At 44.4% G+C, this 13,264-nt stretch overlaps 1 protein-coding gene across 2 annotated transcripts in view; it reads left to right on the top strand.

Moving 5' to 3' along the window:
- Positions 1-2,872, top strand: part of LOC115473043 (cytochrome P450 2D15-like) — a 106,000-nt gene extending 103,128 nt beyond the window's left edge. For both annotated transcript variants that reach the window (XM_030207668.1, XM_030207659.1), the window contains one exon: positions 250-2,872. In XM_030207668.1, the coding sequence (XP_030063528.1) occupies positions 250-428 (179 nt within the window). In that variant the 3' untranslated portion in view covers positions 429-2,872. The remainder of the gene's footprint in view (positions 1-249) is intronic.
- The last annotated feature ends 10,392 nt before the right edge of the window (positions 2,873-13,264 follow it).

The following is a 13,264-nucleotide window of genomic DNA, read 5'->3' as shown; positions in this document are numbered from 1 at the left end:
TTTAACCATTAGGCAGTGTACTAAATGACTAATAAACATAAACACAGGCGCTTTCTTCAGTTGTGGGCTTCAGTGGATATAATTACTTATCAAAAAATCCTGTGTAATGTCTTTTGTTTTCTGCACAGTTTCCCTCTGCAAAATTAATGTTCCTGCTATAAAAGAGAATGCAGCAATTGGTTATGGTATGAGAAAATTACAACTTTCAAATTATATATTTAGATCATTATTTTCTAATTTCTCTTGCAGGTCGCCGAGTGTGCTTGGGAGAGCAGTTGGCCAGGATGGAGCTTTTTATCTTTTTCACCACCCTCATGCAGCGTTTCACTTTCCTCATTCCAGAGAACCAACCCAAGCCGCAATTAGATCCCTGCTTTGCAGTCACATCGAGTCCCCACCCCTATCAGATCTGTGCCAAACTGAGATAAACCTCCACTGAAGGACAGGCAGAAGGAAGACATTTCTTCTCATAATAGTGCCTCCAAATCTACAGAGACAAATCAATTTAAATGATCACATGCATCTATTTTCAAGAGTGGGAGCTACAGTTCACAAATCCACTCAAATGCTCAGCACTCATATGATGAATGTTAATCTTTATCAGTGACCTCAATGGCGACTCTTTTCATATGAGCTAACAGCCCACAACTCGCCGGTGTCTTCATCAGTCAAGAAAAATCTTTAAATGCAGGCTTTATTTTATTTAGTATATAAACTCTTTACTGTTCTCTCTCAAATTGTAATATGTTATGAGTAAAGGTTGGCATGTAGTGTTTAGGTCCGCACACTGATGCATCTGGGGCTTAATACCCTGCAAAACATGGTCCATGTAGGAAGCAGATCTGGAGACCTGATTTAAAAGCTAAGTAAATAGCTTTTAATTAATGAGGCGGAGCTTGGCTTGTTAGTGGATGGCAGCATAACTCATGTGCTCCTCCATGCTGCACTAATTAACTCTACAATTCTATTACCATCCAGGATCAACATACTTCTGTATTTACACAATAGCAAGACAAATTATGGCATTGGGCAAAAACAACAAATCAGAAACTCAATACGTTGTGGGAACAAGCAGTAAAAGACTTGAATCAGACTGTCCTACGCCACTCAAGATGGCGCCAAGCCGTGAGCAAAAAAGGCTTCCTTGACCCAGTGATGGCTGAGCTTGCTGTGATCAAGAACATGCTGCAGGACAGCGCTTCTAGTATGGCTGCTTTAAAGATGGTAATATCAGACGTGCACTGTAAGCTACAATCCTGTCAGACCGTGCTTCTGATTTGGAAACCTGAGTATCAGATATAGAAGATACTATGCAGACTTATGGCCATGATCACAAAACCATAGAGATGTTAAAGGCTGAGTTGGAGGACTCCAGTAATCGATTGTGTTGTAATAATCTCCATATTCTTGGAGTAACCGAGGGCACTGAAAGCTCAAACCCAGTTTCCTTTTTAGAAGAGATGCTTCCTACTCTTTTAAAGATAAACTTTAAAAGGCCATTTGAACTGGAGAGAGCCCATAGAGGGCCCGCATTCAGATCAATATCTCAAAGTGGGCCTATACCCAATATCATAAAAATTCTTTGGTATCAAAAACTGTCAAATCCTTCTTCTTCCAGATTTCACCAAAGAAACTACAATTAAGAGAAAACAATTTCTCTTCTACAGGCCACAACTGCGTCAACTGGGAGCATGCTATGGACTGTTTTACCCTGTTGTCCTCAAGGTCACACATAACAACTAAACTTATAAATTCTTGGACCCTGCCAAAGTGCAACAATATATAGACGGAATCCAATCTTTTAGTCAGCACGACAGATGATAATTTAGGTGTAATGCCTACTGCCCTAATCTTCATACTAGGGGCCTTTTACCTATGAAGGCTCAGTGCCATCCTTCACTGATGGCACTGAGACTTCATGGGTAAATTGATAAGCATTTGCATTAACCTGCTATTTTTCCTACTATAAAACTAACTCTGTTAGAAGTATACATTGTTAATGTAGAGGTTCTAATTAATATATTTTTTTGTCATGAATGTAAAAGTGATTCTCCAAGGGCAAGCAGGCTGCTTGTTCTCACACGTGGGTCGATGTCCGCGTCAGCCTAGGAATCGGCATTTTGCCAGCAAAATAAAACAAAGTTTTGCTAGAGTCTTCTAGCGTGCGAATCACACGCATGCGCGGATGACTTCCCGCCCATTGCGTGACCATGCTTCCTCAGTTTTTTCTTGTCCGCGGCGGAGAGACAGCGTTTCTACACTTCTCTTCGCTTTTGGCCCAGGAGAAAGAGTCTTGACGATGAGTTTGTTTACTTTTATTTTTATTTTTCATTCTTAAAAAAAAAAAAAGAAAAAAATTTCTCCCATATTTTTCTAGTTTTTAGACACCTTTTTTATAAGTTTTCTTTCTTTTTCGACGCGGCCGACTTTCAGGCCGCACAGCCGGGTTCTTTCCTTTCTTTTGTGCCCCTTTTTCATTTCAAGGCACAATCGCGTCATTTGATTTCGCTGAAGCCGTTTTCCCTTCCATATCATCGAAGACACCCAGCAGCTTCAAGCGTTGTACGCGGTGCAGCTGGACTATCTCAGGTACCAATACCCACGTCTGGTGTATCCAGTGCCTTGGGCTCGACCATAGCCCAGCTGCTTGTAGTCTGTGTTTTCGTATGAAGAAACAGACTCAAGCGTCTCCAGAAGACCAACGAGAAAAACTTTTTGGGGCTCAGTCCGGTCCTTTGACGTCAACATCGACATCGGTACCAAGGTCATCGACATCGACAGGAGCATCGACATCGGGAAGAAAGGTAATAGCTGCTGAGAGACCAACTTGCACTGGGAGCAGTGAGGCGTCGAGTGGTTCTCTACCTGCGTCAAGGCCTCCTGTTATGCAGGCCCCCCGGGACCGACCTTCGTCGGACCCGGCCCCGAGGAGACCTGAGGATTCCACATCCTCCTCATCGGTACCGCGGAGTCTCGATGACGGGCATCGAGCAAAGGCGAAACACTGTCGTCATTCTCCTTTGACACATGGTACCGGGAGCTCCGGGGCATCGAGAGAGTCGGCACCCGAGAAGCGTTGGTGCCAAGAGGATCGCTCCCCCTCGATACAGGAGTTGCCGATGCGTCGGTCTCCTAGCAACCCAGTACCTGCTCCCGAGCCTCCATGGATTCTGACACTGCCTGTTCCACCGACCCCACAGCCTTCTCCGATGGTGGCTCTCGACGAGCGCATCCGGGCCTTGTTTCCAGAACTTCTGGAGGGACTGCTACGACAGTCAGTTTCGGTGTCAGGGGTGCTTATGCCTTCTGTACCTGCTGCTGCAGCTGTGTCTGGCCCTTCGCCTGCGGTGAGGTCCCTGACCGCCATGCCACTTGTGGCATCCACGTCGGCTGCCACCCAGGTTGACTCCCCTTCGAAGTTGGTGGAGGGAGCTTCGCCGCAGTCGGACCAGGCATCGGCCTCTCGACATCACCATAGAGGACATTGTTCCTCGGCGTCGAAGCACCTTAACTCAGGTTCTATCCAATACTGAGCAGGAGCGTTCATGGGAGTCAGAAGAGGATCCTAGGTACTTCTCTTCTGATGAGTCCTTTGGGATTCCCTCTGATCCTTCCCCTCCGCCAGAAAGGAGACTATCTCCACCGGAGAGTCTGTCCTTTTCCTCTTTTGTCCTGGAAATGGCTACGGCTATTCCCTTCCCTGTGGAAGTTGAGGATGAGCCCAGGACTGAGATGCTAGAGGTCCTGGACTATTCTTCTCCACCTAAAGAGGCTGTGACAGTTCCTTTGCATAAGGTATTGAAGGAAGTCCTTATGCGAAACTGGTCAGCCCCTCTATCTGGCCCCGTGGTCCCGAAAAAATCTGAATCCCAGTATTGGATCCACTGTGAACCTGGGTTGATGAGGTCTCAGTTACCCCACAATTCCATGGTGGTGGACTCCGCCCTCAAGAGAGCCAGGAGTACTAGAGACTATGCTTCAGCGCCCCCAGGCAGAGAGGCTAGAACTCTTTGACTCTTTTGGGAGGAAGACGTACCAGGCCGCTATGCTCGCCGCCAAGATCCAATCTTACCAGCTCAGCACGAGCGTGCAGTTGCAGGACTCGATACGGCAACTGTCGAGCTTGGTTGATACACTCCCTATGGAGCTGGCCGAGCCTTTTTGCCTGGTGGTCAAGCAGCAGAAGGCGTGTCGAAAGTTCCTGGCCAGGGGTACATTTGACACTTTTGACGTGGCATCCAGAGTTGCTGCTCAAGGCATAGTGATGCGCAGACTCTCATGGCTGCGTGTCTCTGACCTGGATCATTCTGTCCAGCAGCGGATGGCGGATGTTCCTTGCCGCGGGGATAATCTTTTTGGTGAAAAAGTAGAGGATCTAGTTGATGAGATCAAGAAGCATAATGATGCTATGGATTCTCTCTCCCACCTGACGTCTTCTGCTACTGCCTCCTCATCTAGGAGGAGGTTTTTTGGTGGGAGGAGGAGTGCTCCCTATTCCTATTCTAGGGTAGGTACACTCCTGCTTCTCGGCAGCCTACCCAGGCTCAACCCCAGCGTGCTTGTTCTCATCAACAGCATGCGACTAAGGCCCATACTGCTACCTAGCAAAAGCAAGGGACGGGCTTTTGACTGGCTCCAGTTAAGCATAGCCTCAATAAAAGTGTCTGTACTGGATGACTTACCGGTTGGGGGGAGGTTGATATTTTTTCACCAGCAGTGGCCTCTTATAACCTCCGACCGGTGGGTTCTTCAAATAGTCCAGTTAGGATACACTCTCAATCTGGAATCCAAACCTCCAAATTGTCCACCAGGAGCTCAATCTTACAGTTCCCAGCACAAGCAGGTACTTGCAGAGGAACTCTCCGCCCTTCTAAAGGCCGGTGCGGTCAAACCCGTTCCACCAGGGGAAGAAGGGCTGGGATTCTATTCCAGGTACTTCCTTGTGCAGAAGAAAACAGGGGGGATGCGTCCCATCCTAGACCTAAGGGGCATGAACAAATTTCTAGTTCAAGAAAAGTTCAGGATGGTTTCCCTGGGCACCCTTCTTCCCATTATTCAACAGAACGATTGGCTATGCTCTCTGGACTTAAAGGATGCTTACACACACATTTCGATACTCCCAGCTCACAGGAAGTATCTTCGATTTCGGCTGGGAACATAGCACTTTCAGTACTGTGTACTGCCCTTTGGTCTGGCGTCTGCGCCTAGAGTGTTCACAAAGTGCCTAGTGGTAGTCGCAGCGTCACTACGCAGACTAGGAGTGCATGTGTTTCCTTATCTCAACAACCGTATGTTCACCCATAATTTGTGCATAGTTCAGAGGAAGCGGTTAGAGTGGTTCAATGGATTTATATGCGTGTTCGCTGTTCTGGCTTCAATTAATCTTTTTACTTCACAGGTACTCTATTATACTAGAAATCTTGACATCATCTTTATAACCCATAGCATGCATACATATTACGCTCATGGATTGATAATATAATCCTTTAAATAGGGAAAGAAATGAGTTATCTCAGAGTTAATTTTAAGACTGTGGAATTATAATCTAAGTAATGTTGCTGTCATAACCCAGATTAATATGTATCACATTATATACTATCAGGGTATCACTCTACTCTATAAATATTAAAGGATTAAATCACCCAGTAAAGCGCTAAAAGGTATTAAAATTTCTTAAGAACACAGATGCTGACATCATATTGCTGCAGGAGAGGCACTTAAATAAGACGGAAAGTAAAAGTCTCCTGGCAGACTAGATCAAACACACTTACTTCTCCCCTGCTATTAAAAAGGAAGGCGGAGTAGCCATTCTTTCAAGGATATACCTAATCTGGATAGTGTAGCACTGAACTCTGATGCCAGTAAAATTCATAAAATTGATTTCAAAATTGACAATACATTTCTATCATTCATTAATGTATATGCCCCATCGGTTAGAGATAAACTCTTTTTTCTTGCAACCCTTCAAACTATGATTTTGGAGATTGCTGATATACCCACCATAATAGCAGGAGATTATAATCAGGTTATAGATCCCATAATGGACAAGGCTTCGTCTCCAAAAGTACTAAATACCAACTATCATGTTACTGAACTTATGGACTGACTGATACATGGAGAATTTTTAACCCCACTGCTAAGGACTTTACCTTTCACTCACAGGTTCACAATTCTTTCTCAAGAATAGATTACTTTTTAATTTCTAAATCACTCACTGAGACTATGAAAATACCTCTGTAGAGCCTATTCTAATCTCCGATCATGCTGACATAACCCTTGAACTACACAGGAAACAGCAAAGGTGACTCAAAAAACTTCATGACAATGCTTTATGTCTAAATATTTATTGTGGTTTTCAAGCCTGAGAGGATTTGTGTTCTCCTGTGTGTACATCAATAGCCCTTGAACTAAACATTGACCTTCAACTGCCTGAAGTTAGAACATTGCAGCAATAAAAGATGCGAGCGGTAAAACCTTTATAGTAAACAAGGACATAGCTGCTCAATTTATGTAGTTTATGCTAAATTAAATGCCAATTTCCTTCACACCCTTCAAGGTCCAAAACTCACAGCACAAGATCAGAAGTCATTAGAAAAAGAAATATCTCTCACTGAGGTGGTTAAAGCTATTAAATTGCTTAACTGTAACAAAACCCCAGGTGGAGACGATTATATTGCCGAGTTCTTTAACTATTTCTATCCTTTTCAGTCTCCCAAGTTACTTGAAGTGTTCAGTGGGCGTTAGTGGAAGGTTCATTTGGAACTCCTTGTTGGACTCCAAGTACATTGCTTTTTTCAGGATTCTTAACTGTGCATTGTTCCTTGTAATTATGTCCTCTAATAAGGAAACTCCAGGTTATTAGACTTAAGACTCCTGACGCAGGCACATAATCGCTGAAACATGTGTTGAGTCGCTTGCTTTTCTTCAATAAAGATTTGGAATCTCATGCGTCTCCCTCATTGTTTGGATAGAGCCTACTTGTCCTACTCCCTTTTCCCTCACTTGCCTGACTTTCGTAGGAAAACAGTGCACCTCCACTGTACGTGGATTCTGTTCCTTAATTTAAGGGTACACCTGCTGAAGCCATTATGATTGTACTCCCAAAGCCAGGCCATGATGCTACATTAGTATTCAATTACAGGGATCTATCCTTAATAAATGTAGATGCAAAAATATATGCATAAGTTCTTGCACTGCATTTCTCTTCGGTCATGGACCACACAATCCATATGAATCAAAAGGGTTTTATAACAGGATGTCATTCCTCTCATATACTGGATTATGTTTGCAATTAATACACTTGGCGAAAACATTCAATCTTCCGGCCTTCTCAGTGTCTTTGGATGCCGAGAAGGCCTTTGATCGAGTTGAATGGCATTATATGTTTGCTGCTTTAGATGGTTTGGTTGTGGGGATCACTTTGTGCATATGATCCAAACGTTTCATGCTGCACCTATAGCAAAACTGTAGGTTAATGGTTCAATGTCCTCACCTTTCTCGCTATACAGAACCATGGGAAAGGATGCCCCCTATCACCATTACTGTTTGTGGCTCTTGAACCTCTATTAATAGCAATTGGACAATATATCACTATAAAAGGCTTTATATATATAAATATATATATATAAATCATGAGTATAAATTATCGGCATATGCTGACGACATAATTACAGAACCAGAATAATCTTTCACTTCTCTTATGCAATTAATAGACTGCTTTAGTGGTATATTAGGATATAAAATAAACTGGTCAAAATCTGAAATAATGCCCCTCAATGTCTATAGCCAGAAAGGTCTCATCATTAATTATAATTTCACACGGATAACATCAGGACTCAAATATCTGGGTATATACTTATATTATGACTTACATGAAACTCTATATAAGAATGAAAGAAGAATTCTGAAAACTGTTGATGACTTATGTGATAGATGGTACCCTAAACAAATACTGAATGGTGTAGAACGATTTTTTACTCGTTCCAAAAGTACAAAGACTAGGGGACACTCGATGAAGTTACATGGAAATACTTATGTTAATAGTCTTTATTGGCAAGAGAAATACACAAGTGTAGCCCTGAACAAACTGTATCAATAAAAATACACTACATCAAAAACATATATCAGCAAACATCAAACATAGAGGTCTCCCAGCTCAAACCCCCATCTATAAATGGTTATACAACATAGTACGTTAGCTATGAGACCTCAGCTGCCAACACGACTTGCCCTATTCTCTTGCACCAATTTTCATTTTCTCCCCACCCCTTCCACCCTCCCCCTCCTCCCCCCTTCCCTCCGGAGACTTACTACATGGAATGACCAATTACCCAACTGGTGTTATTGTTCAAGTGTCCTCGTGCTGGTTAGTTTTGAGATATACTCGTAGCTTCTTTTCCAAATTTTATGCCCTGCAGACAATCTCTCCCTTTCACCCTCCAACTCCAGTTCCTTCCCTCCTTCCCACATTGCCATATGCTTCATAGCAGCGTACCATTGGGCAATTGGTGGTGGCTTTTTATCTACCCAGTGATTTAGTATGACTCTCTTGGCAAGCACCAGGGATAATAACACAAACCTACAACACAAGAACGGAATCCCCTGCCCCGTCAGCTCGGAGTCTAAACCCAGCAGTAATATTTTGTAGCTCCATTCCACTTGGAATCCAATTACTTCTATCAAATGCTGCAGAACTCCCCTCCAAAATGACTGCAACACCTTACACTCGAGAAAGTGATGTACCAGTGTACCCTCGTGATTTTCACATTTATCACAGTCCGCTGATTCCCATAGGCCCATTGCCTTTCCTCTACTCCTGGTGACATACGCACAATGCAGAATTTTAAACTGAATTTCATGGCAGCTGACGTTGGGGGTTATTCTGTATGCCAGGTCAAAACCTTTTTGTATCTCAGCTACTGAGACCTCCACCCCCAGCATATCAGACCACTTGTTGGCCAGAGAGACAGTCGTTGCACTGGGCATTTTTGTTTTGCCTAGGTGATACCAGCTTGAAAGCTTATTACTTCCCTCTGGCATCTGCTTAAATATCACATCTAAGGCTGTAAATGCAGGAATCTGCTTATCATTATTACGAACTGAAAGGATATAATGCCTAAGCTGCATATACGAAAAGAAAAATGATTTGGGTATATCCCATCTATTTTGACACTCCTCGAAGGATGGAACTAACAACTGCCCCCCCCTCTTCCATCTGTCCTACAAATCTACAACCCCTCTGAGACCAGGCTCGAAAAGGAGAGATACCCTGCCCTGAGGGGAAATCGGGATTATTTTGGAATTCTATGAATGGGGAAGGACCCCTAGCCTCTCCCACTTTCTGTCTCCACCAATCCCAAGCCATACTAAGTGGTTTCAATAGAGGGGACATTCTTGCCCCCCTCGTCCTAGAATGAAGGGCATTGAAAACTGACCATGGATGAGCTGCATTATCCCATACCTCCGGTGGTGCAAACTTATAGTGCCCTGTATATATTTCATGCATCCATCGGATAATTGCAGCTACATTGTACATCCTAAGATCTGGGAGATTGACTCCCCCCTCCTGCCTTGCCCGAGTAAGCTTTTGGAACCCTATTCTAGCCCGTCGCCCTCTCCAGATAAAAGACGAAATCACCCCCCGATAGGCTGCCTCATCTTTGCTAGCAATCCACAGCGGCATCATTTGTAGAGTATATAATATCTTGGGAAACAGCACCATTTTGACTAGTGCCACTCTTCCCAGGAACGACACTGGGACCTCCCGCCATTTAGTACACAACTGTTTAACTTGATCCAATTTTTCGCAAACATTCTTCTTGTACATGACCGCACAGTCCAAGTGTAAGTAGACTCCCAAATATTTCATTGCCCCTTTTGCCCAAGCTAAGGGAAAGTCGGGTTGCTCTCTACATGCGCAGCTAGCAGACAGTGCCATAGCTTCCGACTTGTCAAAATTTATGCTTAACCCTGAAAAGGTTCCAAATCGTTTAATAATATCTATTAGTATGGGTATCCCTTTGGAGGCCTGCCCTAAGAATATTAACATGTCGTCCGCAAAGAGATTAATTTTATATTCGCTCTTCCCCACACTAATACCCTGCACCTCCTCTGATTGTCGGATTTTACTTGCTAAGGGTTCCAAAGCCAGTACAAAAAGCATGGGTGACAGGGGGCATCCCTGTCTAGTACCTCTTTGTAACTCAAATGACGGAGAAAGCGTATTATTAATTAAGATTTGTGCAGTAGGATTCCTATACAAGGCTCGAATCCCCTGTAAAAATTCCCCCAAGATTCCAAACTGCGGCAACACCCAAAAAAGATGATCCCACAGTATCTTGTCAAACGCCTTCTCCGCGTCTAGGCTCACTAGCAGGTTATCCCCCTGTCTACCCCCCATTTCCTGAAGCACACTCATGGCCCTTAGGATGTTAGTGGAGGCATACCTTCCTGGAACAAACCCTGTTTGGTCTGTGTGTACCAACGAAGGTAATACCTTTCCCAGGCGGGCGGCCATAATACCAGCAAAAAGTTTAATGTCTTGATTTAAGAGGGAAATTGGGCGGTACGATCCTAACAGTTCCTTATCCCTGCCCGGCTTTGGTAATACTAAAATTGAAGCATGCGTCAGAGTACCTGTAGTTCGCCGCTCTTGACAGAGTGCCTCACACAGGTCACTAAATGGGCCTGCTATCTGCCCCCCCAGTATCTTATAATATTCTGGGCCCAGACCATCTGGGCCTGGGGCCTTGGCTAATTTGAGTCTCTTTATTGCTTGCTGTATCTCCTGGCCTTGCACAGGTGCATTAAGGCCATCCCTTTGCTCTTGAGTCAATGAAGGAAGTCTTAGATCTTTAAAAAAGGTCTCTCTCTGGTCTCTATCATAGTGCCCCTGATTATAGAGGGTCTTATAAAAATCTACAAAGGCTTTCTGAATGTCTTCCTCCTTGTCCACAAGCTTCCCATTTCCTCCCTTAATGCGGGTTATCACTTGTTTTGCTGCTCTACCTCTCACCATATTAGCCAGCAATTTCCCAGTTTTGTTACCCCATCTGTGAAGACGGTATTTATATAGTTGAATGTCTCCCAACGCCCTCTGATTAAGTAAGTCATTGATCTTGGTTTTTATCTCTTTAAATTTATTCTGTGCTGCTACATTTCCTCTTACTGCTGCTCCTCGTGCCTCTTGCAACTGAGTTAAATTCTCTATCAGCTCTTTTTCCCTCCGTTTGCGAGAGCTCGCTGTGTATGCTATGATTTTCCCTCTCATAACTGCCTTCCCTGTTTCCCAGAGTATTAACGGGTCTACCTCCCCTTTCTGATTATCTACTAAAAAGAGCTCCCATTCCCGCAGTATATACTTCCTGAAGTCCGGATCCCTATATAAGGTAGGGTTCATGCGCCACCCTTGCTGATTTCTCACTCCCCCTGTTCCAAGCTCCACCCATATTAAACTATGATCAGATACTACTTCCGCCTCAATTGCTGCGGCCCTGCTCACGGAGAACAGTGATGGGGAAATCAATATGTAATCTAATCTGGCGTGGCATTTATGTACATTTGAAAAAAAGGTGTATTCTCTTTCATCAGGGTGCAGTGCCCTCCATATATCTACCAGACCTAAGTCCCTTTTCAGAATTCCTATACCCCTCTCCTCCATTCCCTTAGGCCGGCTCTTTGGTGGGCTGCAGTCAATCAGGGGATCCGCCGTTATGTTAAAGTCCCCTCCTACTATTAATTGATATTCTTGTAACTGCATTAAGGTCAACAGTAAATGGGAATAGAACTTCTTAGAGTATATGTTAGGGGCATAAACCGAACAGAATGCTACCTTCATACCCTGGACCACCCCCGCCCACACCACATACCTTCCCTCAGGGTCCTGGATGATTTTATGACAAACTATCTCTAGTCCCTTGCGCATAAGGATGGCCACACCCCTCTGTCTACTATTATATGAGGAGAAGGCTATTTCTCCCACCCAGCCCTGTTTTAATTTGTGATGTTCCGGTGCGGATAAATGGGTTTCCTGCAGCATAAAGATGTCTGCTTTCATTTGCTTTCCATACTGCAATATTTTCTTTCGTTTAATCGGGGAGTGCACTCCATCTACATTGAGCGATGTCACCCTAACACTACCCATTTTCCCAATCCTTCATCACTTCTCTCTTAAGCCAGTAAACCAGTGATTCCGTCAGGGGATCCGTCCCAGCATCGGTTCCCCATTTAATATCCCAACTTTCCCCCCTTTGCCCACGAAGGTTCCTTTGCACCCTCAATGGTGTGTCATTCCTCAGTCTCCCCTTAAGTAAGTCTCCCCCCCATCCCCTTCCCTTCATCTCTCCCCCCCAAACTCTTCTCGAGTCGGCTTTCCACTCACCCCCCTCATCCCGATGCCTCAATGCTGCGAATTCTCTCTCATCACTCGCACCCCCACTTGACCACTCCACATTCGCTCTATTCCACACATACCCCCCTGTTTGCATGAACCATCCCACCAGACCTAACACAAGCACACAACCCACCCACTTCCCCTCCCCCCTCCCCTGATCAGTTGAAAACCCATTTCTCAACCACCTCCCACAAACTAGACAGCAACATGCTCCCTTCCCCCTGCTGCCCCTCTCTTCCCCTCTGCAGTATAGGCACCCAACTATAGCAAACCTTCCATAATTCTTCCTCAATAAAATCCCTATCACCTAACACTTTTTAAATGTACACAACAACTGTACAAAATTGCAACATAACCTACTAAAACAGCTTAAATCACTGTGCTGTACCACTTTTATGCTGCTGCTTGCTTAGTTCAAAAGTTCTGCACTGAGCAGGTCAGTGTCAGGCAGGTATCGGTAGGTGCAGGCTCTCAGGGAATTTTATGGACAAGCCTTTACTGATCCGACCTCCAATCCTGCACTATTTCACAGATGAAATCAACCTCTCATACCTTGGGCCCTCTGCTATATTTGTGGCCAGCTGTTTGTTATTTGGCCAAATCAGGCTCATCTGTCCTTTGTGGTGCAAATGCAAAGTTCCGAAGGAAGGATCATCTGCAAGCCTCTGCACTCTGACACTTAGCTGTTAATTACTCAAAACAATTTAACTGCAGCCTTTTCAAGTCAATTGCTGCTCACCACCATAACTCACTCACAGTTCACTGCTCCTCCTGTCTCCTTTGATCGTTCGGAACTTTATCAAGAAAGGCTCGCAGCTCCTCTGCTTTTGTCAGTGTGCAAGTGTTATTGTTGTACGTAATCCGCACTCTGGC

Source organism: Microcaecilia unicolor, chromosome 1 (genome assembly GCF_901765095.1).
Source record: "Microcaecilia unicolor chromosome 1, aMicUni1.1, whole genome shotgun sequence".
Classification (NCBI taxonomy): Eukaryota; Metazoa; Chordata; class Amphibia; order Gymnophiona; family Siphonopidae; genus Microcaecilia; species Microcaecilia unicolor.
The sequence above is the reverse complement of the archived record's forward strand: the minus strand, read 5'-3'. Positions and strand labels throughout refer to the sequence as shown.